Source organism: Capricornis sumatraensis, chromosome 18 (assembly GCF_032405125.1).
Source record: "Capricornis sumatraensis isolate serow.1 chromosome 18, serow.2, whole genome shotgun sequence".
Classification (NCBI taxonomy): domain Eukaryota; kingdom Metazoa; phylum Chordata; class Mammalia; order Artiodactyla; family Bovidae; genus Capricornis; species Capricornis sumatraensis.
In genome coordinates this window covers 12,519,920-12,539,933 of record NC_091086.1, presented here as the reverse complement: position 1 = coordinate 12,539,933, position 20,014 = coordinate 12,519,920, and the positions used below count along the sequence as shown (strand labels likewise).

Sequence of the window (20,014 nt, the reverse complement as noted above, 5' to 3'; positions counted from 1 at the left end):
GTGGAAGATCTAAAAGCATCTAAGAATTTCAGGCAGATGGGAATGTCTAGAGAGACACCAGCAAAGAGCTGATCCAATTAAGGAATTCAAAAGATTTCCTACTGCCAGTAAACCTAACAACAAACCAGCAAGCAGGAAGGCTATTTTTATCCTTGCCAGAGGCCTTCTGACTCTGGATGCTACATTTAGAGGACAGAGCAACAAGATAACTTGCCTTAAGAGGATGTTATGATACCAGCGATTAATGGCAACTTTTCAAGCTTTAAATATTAGGCATAGTTTTTATTCAAAGTAAACGAGCCAAAGCCCGTTAAAAAAAGAAAAGATAATATAATGGAAGGAAAAGTGGAAAAACAGACCAATGGGTAGTAAAAAAGTTTTGAGCAATCTAGAAACAAAGCCAAGGCAGTTAAAATTAAAATTAAATTAATTAATTAAAATTCTCCTATCTTGTAAAAATGTTGATTAAAACAAGCATGTTATAAGAGACCTATTTTAAAAGAACCAGTGGATAAAAATAAAAAATTGTAGCACTGACTTGAAGGTAAAGATTTTGAGAAGTGACTCTCTGCCCTAACATGAAGATCAAGACAAATTTATGGAGTTCCTAGGAACTATAAAATAAGTTGCTTGCAAATGATTGAGAACTTTAGAGACAAGCCACTCTTAACATTGGTTGCATGCATGCCAAGTCACTTCGGTTGTGTCCGACTCTGTGACACTATGGACTGTAGCCTGCAGGCTCCTTTGTCTGTGGGATTCTCCAGATAAGAATACTGGAGTGGCTTTTCGTGCCCTCCTCCAGGGGATCTTTCCGATCCAGGGATCAAACCCAAGCCTCTTATGTCTTCTGCATTCGCAGGTGGGTTCTTTATCACTAGTGCCACCTCACTGGTTACTGAAGTCCAAACCCCAAAAGCAATCAGCAAAGTCAGTAATTGGCATTCTGCATACACAGCTATCAGCAACACTAATCACTTACTTAATATAAATTCTGATGACTTGATTGAACCTTAACATTCACTTGAATTTCATTATCTAATTTCATTTGTTATTTCTCAAAAGGCCCCGTTCTTATTTTCCTTTATTAATACTAAAGGCACTTAGTCGTCTTCTTATTCATTAGTCTTCAAAACTAAATAATAAACAGGCTGTTCGAAGATGTCTGCAAATTATCTGGAGGATAAGCTGCATGAGGTCAAGAGTCTTATTTTTTATTTCCTTATATACCCCAACAGGCTAAAATAGTGCTTGGCACTATCTGCTTGATAACATACTTGTTTTAAGAACAGCCTCCCATAACTTTAGACTTTACATATATATTCAAAGTGGTTCTCAAAGCAGAATGAGGGTGGGGTGAGGAGGGAAAGCAGTCTATCTGAATCACTTCTGGAATACACATGCTTCAGTCTCACGAAAGACCTGGTGGATCAGAATGAGGAAAAAGAAAAAGCTAGCTTGGATAAGTTCGCTCAGTGATTCCAGACCTTCACCCTCTGAAAGGTACCCTACAATAAGAAATCAGCAGGTGTGCGAAATCTGAATATTTTACAGAGATTATGATAAAATACAGATTTTAAACTCCGTCCCCAGTTTCCTACATTAAGACACCTGAATGCCTAAAGTGTACTAAAATAAACGTTTTTAATGTTTGTCTCCTCATAAATGCTGCACATAAATATCTATCTAGTGTGTGGCTACCAGACCATCAGCCGGAGGCTCTGTGTCCCATTCTGATTCTCCAGGCACCAGTTCCAAAGCTATTGTATCTCTCGGAACTACAGTCTCTTCAACTATAAATTGGAGACCACAAAACTCACATGGAAGGTTATTATAAGGATTTAAATTAGAGATAATTTTCAGAAGGGGCAAAGCATAAAAGTCAGAGAAATGGTATCAGAAGTAATTGCTCTTTCACTTGAAACTTGTTGTTAACACTGTTTCCTATACAGAATGTCCAGGTCCATGTCAAAAAAGAAATATACAAACCAGCATCAAATGTACATTGTGGCCTACTACTACCCAATACATAGAATATGCTCAAATGTGTGCGGAGCTGGAATTTAAGCTGAAGCTAAAATGTAAAGTACTATGTGGCTTGAAGAAGGCCATCTCCCCCGCCTAACAAGGGCTGTCGTGTTACCCCACACCAGGGTGCACCCCTGTTGTCACAGGGCTCCCCGTGCCCCTGGCACTGTGCCAGTTGTAATCTGAACAGTCCACACCCTTAGCTATGCTTCAAAAAGCAAAAAGATGGCTACAGATGCCCCCAGAGACAACATTCCAAAATGCTATTAATACTTGGTAGAGATGATAAGCTAGGATAAAGTAAGTGACTCCTTACTCCCCCTTTGTCCTCATCCTCACCATTTTCTCTATGGAATTCCTCTTTTAGTTATGTTGTTTTGGGTAATGGGGAACATTCTAATGGCAGGAGTTTAAAGCTGAACAATCAGAGAAGTTCTCCACAGCAGTGTTTCATAACATTTCAGAATTATTAAGACCTACACTAATCAAAATATTTCACAGAGGCTCCCCACCATACCTGAAGCCCTCAAGCCCCACTCCAGTGGATATTACAAGTAAAACAACAAGAAAAGCCTTTAATAATAAAAGGCTACTATGAATTCAGCAATACCTTTAAATGTATTTTCATTGTATTACATCAGCATCTGCATGCTTTAAAAGATACTCATGCAACACACACATGACAAATCTATCCTCTAATTGGAATGTTTGGTTCTAATAGGTTCCTGCTGCTGCTGCTAAGTCGCTTCAGTCATGTCTGACTCTGTGTGACCCCATAGACAGCAGCCCCCCAGGCTCCCCCATCCCTGGGATTCTCCAGGCAAGGACACTGGAGTGGGTTGCCACTTCCTTCTCCAATGCTGGATCCCATCAAATAATTACCACGTCTGAAGAGGTCCATGATCCACAAATTAAGAACAGAAACATTACATAAAGCCAAGTTTAAACAGCTCTTTCCTAGACATAGCATTTTTAGGCCTATCTGAAAAAGAAAAAATGCACTCTAGAAACAAAGCCTCAACTCAACTGAGCAGATCGGACTGATTTCTGGTTATATCCTTTCCTACAAGCTGCTGCTGCTGCTGCTGCTGCTAAGTCGCTTCAGTTGTGTCCGACTCTGTGCGACCCCATAGACAGCAGCCCACAAGGCTCCCCCGTCCCTGAGATTCTCCAGGCAAGAACACTGGAGTGGGTTGCCATTTCCTTCTCCAATGCATGAAAGTAAAAAGTGAAAGTGAAGTCGCTCAGTCGTGTCTGACTCTTAGCAACCCCATGGACTGCTGCCTACCAGGCTCCTCTGCCCATGGGATTCTCCAGTCAAGAGTACTGGAGTGGACTGCCATTGCCTTCTTACAAGCTACTCAATATGAAATGCTCACATGAAACCCATATGCTATTTTCAGTCATTAAACCTTCAACCTTGACATTTAGGAATACCATGCCAGAGACTGTGTGGAATTGCTGATAGTAACTTAAAGTTCACTAAGTTCAATCCCTGCACTTCCTCTTTTAGATGAAGACACCAAGATCTAGAGGGAAGTGACCAAATTAAGCCATGTAACTGCTAATGGCAAAACCAGGTCTTAATACACTCCTCAATGCTTCTCTTTATTTATTACATTTTGGGAAAGTCTATTATAGCCAACAACTTCTGATCTTTTACAATAAAGACATCAAGCGGCCAATTTAAGTATCTCCATTTAATTAACCATGACAGACATTTATTATTTGGAATATTATAGCCAGTAAAGTTGACTTTTTTTTAGATTCTTTACACAAATTAAGAGTAATTAATCATGGCTGCTCTTTAGAAGATCTGCACATCAGTGCTGGTTCTCAAAAATTAAAAAAGGTTCCTCTAATTGGTTGACTCCTCCTTCTCTTTCCCAAACTACAGCAGCTGGTATCAGCTCAACTGGATACCAAAGAGATTATGGAACTGCTTTCCATTCAGAGTTTCACTAATGTTCTTAATTTAATGGTTACCAGGTAATAAGCAGAATAAAAAAGAGCCTTGCTTTTAGAATGGAGTGCACTGATGTGGGACTGAGTTCAGACTAAGTCTGTCAGACAAATCAGACAAAATAATGAAGCCCAGAGGCAGCCAGGCCATCTCCTTACCTGACCTGAAAAGTAGTAACTAGTTTTAAAGTGAAAGAGGAAAGTGAAAGAGGAGTGAAAAAGTTGGCTTAAAACTCAGCCTTCAGAAAACTAAGATCATGGCATCTGGTCCCATCACTTCATGGCAAATAGATGGGGAAACAGGAAACAGTGACAGACTTTATTTTTGGGGGCTCCAAAATCACTGCTGGTGGTGACTGTGGCCATGAAATTAAAAGATGCTTGCTCCTTTAAAGAAAAGCTATATCCAACCTAAACAGCAAATTAAAAAGCAGAGACATTACTTTGTCAACAAAGGTCTGTCTCAAGGCTATGGTTTTTCCAATAGTCATGTATGAATGTGAGAGCTGGACCATAAAGAAAGCTGAGCACCAAAGAATTGATGCTTTTGAACTGTGGTGTTGGAGAAGACTCTTGAGAGTTCCTTGGACTGCAAGGAGATCCAACCAGTCCATCCCAAAGGAGATCAGTCCTGAATATTCATTGGAAGGCCTGATGCTAAAGCTGAAACACCAATATTTTGGCCACCTGATGCAAAGAAATGACTCATTTGAAAAGACCCTGATGCTGGGAAAGGTTGAAAGCAGGAGGAGAAGGGGACAACGGAGGATGAGATGGTTGGATGGCATCACTGACTCAGTGGACATGAGTTTGAGTAAACTCTGGCAATCAGTGATGGACAGGCAGGCCAGGCATACTGCAGTCCATGGGGTTGCAGAGCCGGACACTACTGAGTGACAGAACTGAACTGAACGAGTTTAAAACTAGTTAAAAGTTACTCCTTTTGCAAATTTTTACTGCAGAACAAGTTCATCAACGCTTTTCTCTTTTCCCTCTTTTAAATTTGGTAGTAAGGAGAGTGGCAGCATCAGGGGAAACAATAAGGAGTAGCAAATAAAGAACATCATAAATCAGGTATACACAACTGACAAATGAATCAACTGCCTACAATATTTAGGTTGAGATTCCATACATGTCAGGAAGAAATAATTTGTGGCACAGTTGTGCAACTGTTCTGCTTCCTGTTGTTAAATTAAATGCAAAGAGAATCTCGGATATTTTTATGAAAGCTATGACTCAAGTGGCATGGTTCCCCTCCCTCAACGTCAGCAAATAACATATTCTAGGATTATATAACAGGATTAAGGAAAGTCTTAAACCTTCACAGACAACTCACCATTGTATTACTCCATAATCAAAAGGGCTTTCATTATGCAGATTAATAGCACATAGGGCTGTTCTAGTAGCTATCAGGAAATGAAACAGCAAGTCACCTCTCAACAGAATTTTACCATAAAGAGGGAAAAAAACAGAAAAATAATAAGGTGATACTATCAAAAAGTACAATATACTATTAATAATTTAGAGATGGTGCATGAACAAAATGGATCCCTATAAATGTTCTGGACCTCCTTCTACTTTTTATACCGTAGGGAGATCCCTAATATTTTGACACTGACAACCTGCTGACAAAGTCTGAAAACCTTACTACTTAAATGCTATTCAGACTTCACTTCTGAATGGAAAATAATATTATTATCTGTCCACATTGTAATAGCTATATTTATTAAGTTGTACATAGATGGAGGAGCCTGGTAGGCAACAGTCCATGGGGTCACAAAGAGTCAGACATGACTGAGCGACTTTACTTACTTACACTTAATGTGAAAATGTACAAGATTATAGAAAAGCACTCATAAATTTGCTACCTGATTGCTGCTTGGGTTTTGGTATGGTATTTCTAAGTTTAAACTGTCATATATATTTATTTATTTACCAATAAATATTACCAATTTATCAAGAAATTTACCAATTTCTTTACCAATAAATACTACCAATGTTTATTTCTTTACCAATCCCTGCCCTGAATGTGAGTCTAACAAAATTAAATCACAACAGTCATAAAATATATGAGCTTTAATACAGCTGCAAAGAAAAGAAAAGCTGTATGAGTTAAAAGCATCTTTAGAAATAGTAAGGCTTTTTAACCTTTTAAATAACATAAAAAGTTTACTGTCACTTTTCCCTCTGGCCCCCTTTACCCTCACTTCTCATCCGGGTAAAAACAGAGTTACAATAATGTTTTAAGATGCCTACTCAATTTTCCTGGACTCAAATAAGATTCTTTGTGTTCAATATTCAGGATTAAGATATGGAGACTGCTTGAGCAATTATGGACCGATCATGGATGACATAAGACAAATTCCCCTTTTGTGACAATTACTTATATGATTTTCAGAACAAATAAGAACAAGGGTCAATATTTCGCTACCAACACGTGGAGGGCAAAGGATCACTACTTTGTATTTACCAGCACATGTTATATAAAAAGTCCGGCAGATGAGGATCTGGCCAAGGAACAAGGGGCATTTAGTATGAACCAGGTTGGTTTCAGTTCAGAGCTTAGAATAAGGAAGACTTCAGTCTCAGGCTACCAACACATCAGTGTTCACAGACATCCCATTCTGTTCTCCCGGGCATTTCCCTTTCCCCTCCTTCCCTTGAAAAATTAAAACAAAACAAACCTGAAACAACTGCAATCCTCCAACCTGGAAAAGTACAGTCACACAGTTTGAAACCCACACCTTTGTAAACTCTGCCTACACAGTGCTATGAGGAATCAAAAGAATCCTGAGCAACAGTGGACCAGAAAGGAGTGGGTCTGAATTCAGAAATCAACCTGCACCAGGAATAGACAGACAATCATGGTCCACCACTTTGTCCCCTCCTTCCTCACAAAGGAAGTTACCTCAACAGAGAAGCCCAGGTCCCATCCTTCAGCACAACTAAGCAAAAGAAAAAGACTGTTTAGGATGTTCCATTTCAGCAGTCAGGAAAGGGAGGGTGTGGAAGGAGAGGAAATCACTTCACTTCTCAACAGCCACACACAAAGTTCATCATAACCAAGTTTATAAACTGCATTCTCTGCTGTGTGCCTTACTCCATTACTCATGAGGCTTCTAAGAGTAAGGCAATTTTCTCCTCCCTAGAGCCCTCCACTACTCACTCCCCTGCTACGCTGCTTTGAATTATTTGGTATCATCCAAACAGAGCAAGAAAAGAACAAGCCAGGTTTGCAGGGCAGCTGCCTGGAGGACTCTTGAGTCTTCAAGGCTTGTAGTATTTAAAGATGCTCTAATTCACCAGAAGACATTTGATAACACATAATGGTAATTTGCTAGGAAAGAGAAATTTGACTATGAATCCAAATATAATTTAGTTGCTCTGCATTATCCGTGTCTTCTCTATGGTACTTTGTATCAAGGACCATTAAATATCCCTTGTTAAAAAATGTCCATCTAATCCTTTAAAAAGGTGACTGGAGACTGGGTTGCATAGTAGTACAGCTGTCTTTCCACAAATTGTCACTGATTTAAACAGAAAAAGATGAAATACTATAAGAAATTATATCCCCCAACCACTATTTCAAATAAATCATTTTAATAGTACAGCAATAGAAATTACTTTGTAAAAGCCCCTTTCATATTTAAAACTATATGCACTCTGAAATTCACATTTATAACTAAATATAAAATTTAGTCCTATTTTCAGAAACTCTGATGAAAGGTTTCTAGAGCTATCTCAGTGTATATAAAGTCATATACAATATCTGTTCAAAACATCTGTATCAGTATATAACACCTGTTCTTGAAAATACAGAACTACGTGACTACAATTTTACGTATAGGAATATAAAAAGAACTGTGGATCTAAGGAAAATTTAAGGTTTTCTGGTTATTACTTATGATATCTTTTTATAGTAGACTAACTACTTCTTCCACTGTTGTAGAGATACAGAATTTAAGTAATTATTCCAACAGTCACTCTCTCTCTCACAGTGACACAGAAAATCTTACTCAAAATTAACGAAACTGGCTTTGTGTACTAAACTTTCAACTGACTTTCACGATTTTCTCCTAGAGAGATTATTATAAATGGCTTTTCTTAGCAACAAAGAAAAGAGGCACAGATGGAATCATCACTTGTGCACTCGTTTAAGCATTTGTTTCAAACAAATTCACACATATGAAAAATAGCTGGGGAAGAGCCCTCTAATTTAATGTGCAGATAAAGAAAAAAATTCCCATAAGTTGTTTTAAAATGCAAGGTCACAATACCTTAAGCAGTCAGGAATTAAATACATAGCATTTGGGGGATAGGTCCAGCTCTTTAAGTAAGTTCTTATTAAATGAATACATGAAGCACGTAAGGCACGAAGGTTTAACTGTACAACACACTCCCACACTTACTCAACATATGCAATTGGTTTCTCAGGCACCATGGAAATATGTAAAAGACTGGCACTTTAAACAACTTGCATTTCTGAATTCAGTCATCATTGCCCACATGCAAATTAAGTATTTTAAAATGCCTGAAACTGAGAGAGACTGGTGTAGATAACACAGAGCTCCTCCTTCCAAAACCTGGAAGCAAGATGCATTCATGCATTCTGTAACAACATGAAGAGTAAAAGACTCTAATTTCATAATATATTGAGGAAAATTAAAACAGTATTCTCATCATAACTTAGTTAATTAATATCTGAAGAACAACTACATAATGTTTTGACAATTTACAGACTGCCTTTGTTCACTCAATAATTTTGCTGTCTCATTAGGCTTTCCAGTGAAATGAAGCAAATAGGATATTAAATTGTTTCAATATATAGGATTTAAAACACTCAACCATTAATATGAAACTATGGATTGTTCAACTGTGTGATACCTGATAATTTTCTTTCTGATAATGTCTCTTTATTCCAGTGCTGTCTCCCTCTGCTTCCATTCCATAAACTGGTTTATGCCTATATTCCTTTATTCCATTCACATACAGAAAAGAAAAAAAAGGCCCCTTAATTTTTACAGGACTCTCCTACGTATACTGAAAATAATACCACTTCATGAATCTATTTCACTGTGTCCAAGCTATGCTTCAGAGACTGAAAGCAGATGCACTGGAACGTGATTTTAATCTATTTCATGCTGCTCCATTTCTAAACAGTAAGTACCAATTTCACAGGCGAGAGAAAACACAAATAGCACTAAGATACAATATTTCCCAAGTATACATCTCAGCATCTACAATGGTAAAAGATTTTCCTGTCCAGGTGAAGGAATTACTTGATAAGCCTAATAATTATTGTAGCAATGCGCAACCTGCCATCTTGGAGATAACTCAAAAATTGGTGTACAGCGCAGGCTCTTAGCTTATGAGACTGGGTGTACAACGAGGAAAATAAAATCAGTCTCTGGGGAAGAACTGCTACAGATTGTCACTGGTGTTAGTTATGGAGAAGGCAATACATAATTTCATGGGTAAAAATAACATACAGACATGCCAGCTGATCAGTGAAAGGACCTGGAAATAAGGCAGAGAGGTAAACCTCCGTACATGGAGAAGATGATAAGAAGCCTTAAAATTCTCAGAAAAACTATTTTAAAATAAACCATAAAATTTAAAAAAAAACCTAATGTAAATTATGAAATGAAAGCTAGCTATTCCATTTGCACATTTCTTTTATCTTTTTAAAGGTTGCTAAACAAGCCAACTGGAATCAACAGCATATTCATAAAAAACTGAAAAATTATATTTGAAAGTTGAAAGTTTCGAGACATAGACATATTAACATCTTGTCTGTTGATGGAAAAAATAAAATTTTAAACCCACTTTTAAAGGAGTTTCTAAAGGAGTTTTTAAAGGAGTTTCTTTTTCCCCCTAAAAAATAAGCAATTTAATTTTTTTAATGTAAATAAACAATACAGCCTTACAAATTCATTCAATTGACAGATCTTGTACCAATTTTAGGTTTTATTATTTAAACATATACACACAAACCACATATCTATGTGGGACTGCAAATGGAAATAAAAATAAATGAAGTCATTCAACATACATTTTATAAAATCATTTTAAGATAAAATGAACCCAAATATAAAATCTGCCTCCACATGATAGTTTTTTTAAAATAATTTTCAAATTAATTCTTTTAATTGCATCTTTATACCACTTTTCTGAAAGCCATATTGTTCTATACTAATCTCACAGAAATAATGCCTGTTTTCTGTTTATTCTATTTCTAAGGAAGTAGAGCACATGAAGAGGCCACTTATTTACTTTCAAAATGGATAGGCATTATTACTTTAAAAGGAGAGAGGAGAGTCTGACAAGAAATAAAGTATTCCCATGAGCAAAACTGCATTGCAATGGACTACAATGGTACAAAGTTCATCATCTTGGTTAAAAAAAAAAAGGCATAACTACTGTCTGACATTTTAGGACCATGAACTCATCTATGAAGTCCTTACTGCTCTTAAAAGGAAAAAATACACAAATTCATTTAATATGCTTAAGTCACCTTGGCACCTTATATTGAAACTGGTTTTCTCATTTGATAAGCATGAAAACAGACAAATAGATGTTTAGTAATAAAAATCAATACCATGTATTGAGTGTTTTCTCAATGAACTGGGCAGTATGCTGGATTTTGTAGACACATCGTATCATTTAATCTTCAAAACCACCACAAATTAGTGGCAGAATGGCAATATAAATCCCAGTCTATCAGACTCGAAAACCCATGGTCTTTCATTCTGGCATATTTCCTCTTATAAATCACAATTTGACAAAATCTTTGTGTTCCCATATTAGGACAATCAGGTTTAATTCTGTCACCAGACTTATCTTTTAATTATCTCTAGAAAATTAGTCTAGGTAATTATTTAGGTAAATATTGGTAAGAAGAAATTAAAAAGGGAATATGGTGACTCAGATAGTAAAGATTACCTGCCTGCAATGCAGAAGACCCATGTTCAATCCCTGGATCAGGAAGATCTCCTGGAGAAGGGAATGGCTAACCACTCCAGTACTCTTGCCTGGAGAATCACATGGACAGAGAAGCCTGGTGGGCTGTAGTCCATGAGGTCGCAAAGAGTCAGACATGACTGAGCGACTAATACTTTCTTTTCATAGAATAAAGGCAGAAGTTTATACAATAAGCCACTTAGTGAACTAGAAAAGAAAAAATCAATCTGAGTTGTCCTGACTGTATCTGATAAACCAAGCAAATGTTGTTAATCCTATTGGAAAAATGTGTACAAACTCTTATAAAAATACTAGAGGCTTACTTCTTAGAAGTGTAGTGAAGGTCATTCAGTCATGTCTGACTCTTTGCGACCCCATGGACTATATAGTCCATGGAATTCTCCAGGCCAGAACACTGGAGTGGGTATTCTGAAAGGAATACTGGAGCCTTTCTCTTCTCTAGGGGATCTTCCCAGCCCAGGGATCAAACTCAGGTCTCCCACATTACAGGTGTATTCTTTACCAGTTGAGCCACAAGGGAAGCCCTACTTCTTAGAAGCATGACATAATAAAGGGTTTATGACTGCTGCCGTTTGTAAACTGTTTTCTCTGATAAAAGACACAGGCACTTATCATGAAAATGAGTTCTAATTATTATCCCTAGTATCTATTACATAAGAGAAGAGGCTCTTAAAAGAAGCTGCTGATTAAATCAATTTAAATCAATTAAGGAAACAACCACAGATTCACAGCAAGTTACAAAAAGTAGTACAGAGAGATTCTGTGTACCCTTTATTCAGTGTCCCCAGTTGGGAACATCTTATGTAACTATACTACAAAACCAGGAAAGTGAGACTGTACAATCCACAAACTATATTCAGATTTCTCCTTTAGCTACTTTATTTTAAAGTGTGCAGTTTTTCTGGTGCTAGAAAGAGCCTTAGACTCTCCTCATTTTTCTGCTGGGAAAACAAAGGGTCAAAGAGGCTGAAGGACTAGCCAAAGTCAGAGTGCTAAGAAGTGACAAAATAAAAAGCCAATTCTGAAAGATCATCTTTCCTCAGAAACAAAGTATACAACCCCATTAGAGGCCATCAGAAGTCCATGAGGAATTCAGTAAAAACATTCAAAATAATCCTATTTCAAAATTGATTCATCAGAGAGATACATGTTCTTTCACATATTAGTTTTCATCTTTTCAGACTTATTAGTCTGCTGAAAAACAGTTTTACTGCATCAGTAATACGGTAAACCAAACACAAAGAAAACTAGGCCAAGATAGTTACCACTTAAAGTCATACAGGCTCCTTGCCACCTCTGATCCCAGTACAAAGCTGTCTTGGCAAAAAGCAGGCTCATAAACATTGAATGAACGAACAACTTAAGTGACAGGACCAAATATACCAAACACCCCAAATGTTTTTAAAAACAAACAGGAAAACTCTGCAGTATAGTAAAATGATATTTTTTGCAGAAAAATATTTATTTTGTGGGGTAGTTTTCATAACATCAGAGCTAGAATGGCCCTTAAAGAACACCTAATCTGGTCATTCTCAACTCTGGCTACACATGAACATCACCTGAGATAATAAAAAAAATCATAAGCCTCACCCCACACCTGGAATGGGGCCCAGGCATCTGTGCTTTTAAAGTTCCCCATTATTAAGTCCCTTATGATAAGAGTGGTTCTAAGCACTTTATTAAAGATGAAGAAATTGAGGCCTAGTCAAACTGCAATATCTTATTCAGTACAAGAATTGAGACCAGAATCCAAGTGGGAATAGCACAACTTTTTTAACATAATATGTAAAAAGGATTTCAAGAACTACAAAGCTTTGTTTTAACTTTGAAACTGTTGGACATTAAAAAAAAAAAAGTGAAACTAGACCAAAAGATCTATCAACATTTGAACTCTTCCTAGTGTATAGTTATTGTCATTGGTGAACAGACATACAGGTGAGCAACACTAAGCAGGTTTTGCCTGAAAGATTAAAAAAAATGGGAAGTATGGTTCCCATCTTTCCAGTTAACTGCCCTCCCTTAGCAATCAGTACTCTTATAGTTCCCTTAATTGGTATTGTAAAGGGCTTACAGTGGATGTCTATCAAGTAAGTTTGATTTTTGAGCAAAATGAGATACATGTATAAAATAGATGGAACTGGATACAAAATGTGAACCTATAATATTTGCCATATTGCTCATCAAGTTACACAGATAATGATACACATTTTACACTATTTACTAAAATCAAATAGTTATATTTGGAAAATTACCTTTAATCGAATCATTTTCAGCTCTCATTATGTCAATGAGTGAACTCTCCAATGAGTGCATGTCAAAAGTCCTGGGGCGATCCTGTAAACACAAACAGCCACAAACCACTTTTAAAATAGCATGTAATTATAAAAGAAAATAATAAGCTGCATCTGATGGGACACAGATCAAAAAGCAGGAATTTTCTTCCCTCTCCATGTAAGGCACATTATTACTACATTTTATTTTTAACACTTGCAAAATACCAAAATCACAAATACCCAGGGCTCAGCAAAGACTGACTTGATTTCCAATAATAATTTTCAATAAAAGCATTACTTTCAAGAACAAAGCAAAAACTAATTTCCATATGGTTAAGAATATTAAATATATATATAATTAGAATTCATAACCTTTCTCTGTCGCTTAAGATTTCAGTAATGTGGCAAAGCTTCCCAAAGTTGTTCCAGCAGTTAAGGTGACATCTACATGTTCTATTCAGAAGAGCCATATTTACTTATGAGCCAAGATCTGAAAATAGTCATCAAATGTCTACAAGACCATTAAGTAGCAAAGCAGTCCTGATTTTTCTGCCATTAGAATAAAAGGAAGACAGGATATGGAAAACACTGCTGGTCTCAACCCTGGCTTAACAAAATGGACTTCATGAATGGGTGAGGAATCTGAAAATACACAACCATGCTGATGCTGTGGCATGCTTCAGGGTATTAGAGATCACTAAAACCAAAGTTTAGCTCAGACAGTGAAAAGGAGATGAAAATATTTTCAAATTAAATACTAAAGGGAAAACAATACCTGTAATACCTGTTTCTGACCCACCTTGAGAATAAATATATACCTACAAAGACCACAGCAAGGTTATTAAAGAAAAGGGGGCTTCCAAAGGAATTTTAGAAGCATGATTTCAGAACTCTCTCTTCAATGATATTTTTCTCTCATTACTTTTTAATTCAAAGCTTTGGTTTTTTAAAAGAATTTGCCTAATTTTATCCACCACCCCCTCTTTTCTTTCAGAATTGCTGGGATCTCTTTCTCCACATTTCAGACCTCCCTGGTGGCTCAGACGGTAAAGCGTCTGCCCGCAATGTGGGAGACCCAGGTTTGATTCCTGGGTCAGGAAGATCCCCTGGAGAAGGAAATGGCAATCCACTCCAGCACTCTTGCCTTGAAAATCCCATGGACGGAGGAGCCTAATAGGCTACAGTCTATGGGGTCGCAAAGAGTCGGACACGAATGAGCGACTTCATTTTCACTTTCTTTCACTTTCCATCTTTTGATCATTCCGACATTTCTCCTTTGTCCTTCCATTACAGCATTCACCCTGCACTATTATTCTTCTTCCCTGAAATAGGGACCACTCCTCCTGACCCCACCCACCAAACAGATATCCAAAAATGTTCACTGTTATGGGACACAAACTTTTTTTTTAAGTTCCACAACCTGAAGGGTCCAAGGGTAGTTATATTGGGATATCATCTATATTTAAAGTAGACAGTGTTACAGGTATTTTCCCCTGGGACAGCACGGGATAAAGATGGGAAGGGGAGTAGATGTCTTAACATGCTCTTCTGCTCTAAACTAGTATGGGGCTCCTCCAGAATACCTTTCCCACTTCTCCTCCTGACTCTTTCCTCATTGTTCTCATCTTCTCAATATGGTCAACAGAGAGAGGCAAGAGGACAGGTGGCCAGAATGAGAATTTCTAAGAATAAGTGTTCACAAAAAGGAGAAACTCTTCTGTTTTTACCCTTCCTCATCTCAAGCATTGAATTAAATCAAAACTTTACTGCGTATTCTTTTGGAAGTCAAGTGGATCTGAGGCATAACTGGACAAAGAAGAACAGATTCCACTGTCTCATTCTGCAGTCACTGGATCTCTCCTCCCTTCAACAGTCTATAAGCCACACTCAAAATCAGGCCAGCCACTCTCTCTATTCCCACAACAAAGCCAGTCGTGGAGACACTAATGCTCAGAGTCTTCACTTGCCTATGTCCTCTGACTGTGGGTTTCCCAAGGGTAGGAAGCATGTCTTACATCAAATGTTCCCCATGTGTACGATTCCCAAAGGGTGATGGTGTGTTGAGATGTTCATCTCCTCAACACACAGGACTGCCCAGAGGGCCAAGTGTGGCAGGAACTCCCTGGCAGATGACTTCTGCTTCTGTATTTTCATATTCTATGTATGCCATGATGTGAAACAGGCTGAAAAGCCTTGTTCCACGTATCTGTATCACTGTGCCTCACACAGGGTCTGGCAGCTTAGAAAGCACACAAGTTTCCTCAACTGATGAATGAATTTCTTTGAGTAATTTTTATTAAATTTTGAAAGCATTTTTTCTCTCTTATTTCCTTGAGGTTTGTTTTTTAAATCCCCTTTCAGAGCTGGGCAGGGGTGGGGGGTAGGTAAGAAAAATAAAACTGTAATGGCTGTGGGGGTGATGTAAAAGGAGACCTGAGCCTATTTTTCTTTAATGTAACTACAGTAGTGCGCAACCTGTGAACTTTCAGGACTTGCATTTTGCTAAGCACTGAATGACAAGAGCACCCAAGAGAATCAGTTGGTAAAAAAAAAAATCAGTGTTTTTGTTTGGTTTGTTTTATGACAGCTGCTTCTGGTAAGTAAAGAAGCATCCTTTTCACCTAGAGGTTTCCAAGTGTAGTGGAATTCAGCAAAGCCACTTCATACTGTCCCGCCCCAGGACTCTCCAGACTATTGTCTAAAACATAAAGGTTTTTGCTAAAATAACCACTAACTTATGATTGGTAGAGTACATTAAAACTGAAATCCTAAATGAATATCTAAATTATCAGTAGTGCTTGGTAGAATTAAAAAACAAAAAACCCTCTATCCTTGTTATACTTTTTCTAGCTTTCATTTGTCACAATATAAATCTGATAAACACCAATATACAAACTCTGACTCTCAGATGCAATGTGTTAAGAAGAATTTTCAGGCTCTGAATGGATTTAGAAGAAAACAGTGCCTCAAAAGACATGTGTAAATGCAAGATACAAGTCCTACTGGCACAAGTACCACATTTTTGCCAATCCTGATCTAATATGTTCGCTCTCCTCGTAGCTCAGTGGGTAAACAATCTGCCTGCAATGCAGGAGGCCTGGGTTCGATTCCCTGGGTGGCGACTATCCCCTGGAGAAGAAAATGGCAACCCATTCCAGTATTCTTGCCTAATATGTCTAACATGTACTTCTCCCCACAATTCAATCTTATTTGAAATTATAATTATTACAACTACTTTACATTTGTATAACACTTTGTTTCTTATGATGCTATAGTAATTCAAGCCATGTATTTTGCCAAGCAAAAGTTCTGTTCTCAGGCACGGTCCAAAGTTTATCATTTTTGATTACTCTCTCACTGATTTTTTTCTATTTTAAATACCCAATTTTACCAAAAGGACTAAAGTGTAAACATCTGTGCCATTAAGAAGTAGATGGAGGGGGACAGATACAAATAAACCCAAGAAATAAGAGCAGACAAACAATGCTGGATTTTCTGCCCAAAAACCAGGGTGTCAAATCAACAGTGTTCTGATTTCTACGTTTCATCCTTCGATTTTGCCTTTTTGGTTTACTAATTAACCCAAACATCATAACCATTTATTTATTTTCTAGAATTCATTTCCCAGAAAGTAAGCTAACTATAAAATAGAAATTCTGTTAAGTAATAGCTCTTAATTTAACTTGAGATGGTGACCAAAATATGAACATCAGCCTAAATCTGCAGAGCATTAGACACTAGGAAGTGTGACATGTCATCTGAGCTTGTGCACTTTCATCCTCTAGACCTCATTCCTGATCTGAAATAGGAAAGAGTCTAATTAAACCTCTAAGGTTCCTTTCCCAGCAACAAAATACATCTGTATTTTAGCTTTCCCATATCCTAAAACAGTCTGTGCTTTTTCAAGATTTGCAGTTTAAATTATAGTGAGTTTGGCAGGAATCAAAGATGTGAACGAGGATGACTGATAAAAGTTGCTAACTTCTTGCCCACAAAAAGGTGGGAGTTAATAAATCTTATTAATAAGAAAATGAACTCTTGTAAGTCTTAAAAGGACAGTCACTATGTTTTCATTATGCTATACATAATGCAAAATAACAAGCTTTATTAAAAAAAGAAAAAAAAATTTGTTGAAGGAGGAATGTCCTGATCTCCAATAAAAGCTCAAAACAAAACGAAAACACTGACAACTCTATTTGCTTCAACCCGCCACTGCCAGTTTATCTTGGCAGCCCACAGAGAAAAGCAGATCTATTCTTTATTAAGAATCTACTAAGTATCTGACAATATTCTAGGTAGTTTTTAAATACTGTCATTAGTAATCTTCAAACCTCCTTATAATTTAGATTGTATTATTCTCAATTTTGGAGAAGGAAATGGCAACCCACTTCAGTATTCTTGCCTGGAGAATCCCATAGACAGGAGTCTGGGGGGGCTACAATCTATGGGGTCACAAATGAGTCGGACACAAATGAGCACTTAAACAACAATTCTCAATTTAATGGTAAAAACTAAGACCAGGGAAAAACACAGTTTATCGCACAGATAGATTACTGCTTAGTTCAGCAGCTTAGTCTGGATTTAAAAGCCCAAGTTTCACTCCAAAGCAGGTGGCGCTACCTTGGGTAAAATAATGGTCATGGCAGTCAAAAGATCACACTAATTAAGATACATATTAGAATAAATGAGACACTCTGCCTGCCTTAAGGGTCCTGGGGTGAGGAACATGCTGGCTAGTACCTAGCAAACAGGAGGCACTCAAGTATGACTCAATAAATAAAAAACAAAGAACAAAATGTATATAGGTAATATAGGATAATATCAGAGATACTAAAAACATGAGAGAGAGAGAAGCCTTATCTTCCTTCTTCCTGTTGAGATGACAGATCAATGTGGTCCACAAATTAAGAGACTTAACATGCATCTCTAGGTTAACTACAGCCAACCACAGGAGCAGAAACGGTAGTAACAGTAATAGTATCAGGTAGCATTTATTAAGATCTAATGCAGTTTGAGTGAACTCCGGGAGTTGGTGATGGACAGGGAGGCCTGGCGTGCTGTGATTCATGGGGTCACAAAGAGTCGGACACGACTGAGCGACTGAACTGAATTGAATGCTTTACATGCATAATCTCGTTTAGTCCTCACAAAAATTCTATACAATAAGTGTTCAGTTATTATCCCACTTCACAGATGAAGAAGGCATAGCTTAGCATGGTTAACTAACTTTATCAGGTTAAGCAGAGAATGCAGAATTTGAACCACCAGCCTGACTTTAGAAATGTGAGCTTAGCAACCACGAATGAAAATAAAAGACCACCAATTATTTTCAAGGCTCAGCAAAGCAGACTTGATTACAATGCAGGGAATTTTTTTTTTTTTTTGGTAACCTGAATTGTTGTATCTAATACATTGAGTTGCATCAGTAACTGGTTGGTTTCAGTTTATGTCATCTCTACTTCACAGGGCAATTTCTAAAGGAAAAACCACAAAAGCCACTATGAAAATCAAAGTTGATAAAAATAACCTTCTGACAAAACAAATTAGCATTTCAAAGAGTAAGACCTGTCCTTTTAATATACACCTGAATAATCCTGACTGCCACAGCAAAATAGGAAGATTTACATCAGCAAGTAACTGATGACATGGCTTTTTGTAACATCCCAGAAGTAGCCACAAGAAGCACATGAATCTGTGGGTCTATTACTACCAGGATGAACAATCTGATTGCAATTATGCCACAAACCAAAATTACTATTTCATAGACTTTAAAAAATATATCCAGATGAACAATAAAAGCCAGTGTTTCTCATATTTAAGAGTATATCAGAATCACTTGGCGGTCCTATTGAAACACAGCCTACTGAGTCAACACCCAAAGTTTTTCATTCAGTAGGTCTGGGAAGGTCCAAGAATTCACATTGCTACTAAGTTTCCGAGTGAAGATGGGGACAACACTTTGAGAACCACTGAGTTAAACAATTCCATTCCACAGGTTAATTTCATTAGATACTTTGGGATGTGATTTATAGCTTAAATCCTGTTTAACAATTATGATGCAGTCCAGCTTAAATATCAACTATTTTACAGTTTCCTTATGAAGAGACAGGTTTTACTCTCAAAATTAAAAACAAAGTCCTCTCTTCCAAGCTCTAAGATGCATAAATTGGCAAAAGATTACAATTAAGTTCAATTTCAACAGAACCACCACTATAACCACTCCATTACTGGTTCTTGTCTTGTCATACTTGAGTCAGTATGTTTTAGCATTACTAGACCTGACTAATGCGTAAGAGTCCCTTGGACTGCAAGGAGATCCAACCAGTCCATCCTAAAGGAAATCCTCAACATTCACTGGAAGGACTGATGCTGAAGCTGAAACTCCAATACTTTGGCCACCTGATTCGAAGAACTGACTCACTGGAAAAGACCCTGATTCTGAGAAAGACTGAAGGCAAGAGGAGAAGGGGACGACAGAAGATGAGATGATTGGATGGCATCACTGACTCAATGGACATGAGTGCGTAAACTCCAGGAGTTGGCATTGGACAGGGAGGTCTAGCGTGCTGCAGTCCATGGAGTCCAAAGAGTCGGACACGACACAGCAACCAAACTGAACTGAACTGACATTCTTAAGAACCAAAGCCAAAATTCAGCTACACCCTTTACTCACTGTCTTCCTATAAAAACATACATGATTGTGAGCATCATTCTCAGATTGCTATGTATCTGTACTAGCTTATGGAAGTTTCTCTTTCTGGCTTACTCTG

General features: G+C 37.5%; 1 protein-coding gene across 4 annotated transcripts in view; it reads right to left on the bottom strand.

Annotated features, from left to right (window-relative positions):
- Nucleotides 1-20,014, bottom strand: part of CPEB4 (cytoplasmic polyadenylation element binding protein 4) — a 70,652-nt gene that overhangs the window by 38,345 nt on the left and 12,293 nt on the right. For all 4 annotated transcript variants that reach the window (XM_068990388.1, XM_068990387.1, XM_068990389.1 and 1 more), the window contains exon 2: nt 13,224-13,305. In XM_068990388.1, coding sequence (XP_068846489.1) covers nt 13,224-13,305 — 82 coding nt within the window. The remainder of the gene's footprint in view (nt 1-13,223; nt 13,306-20,014) is intronic.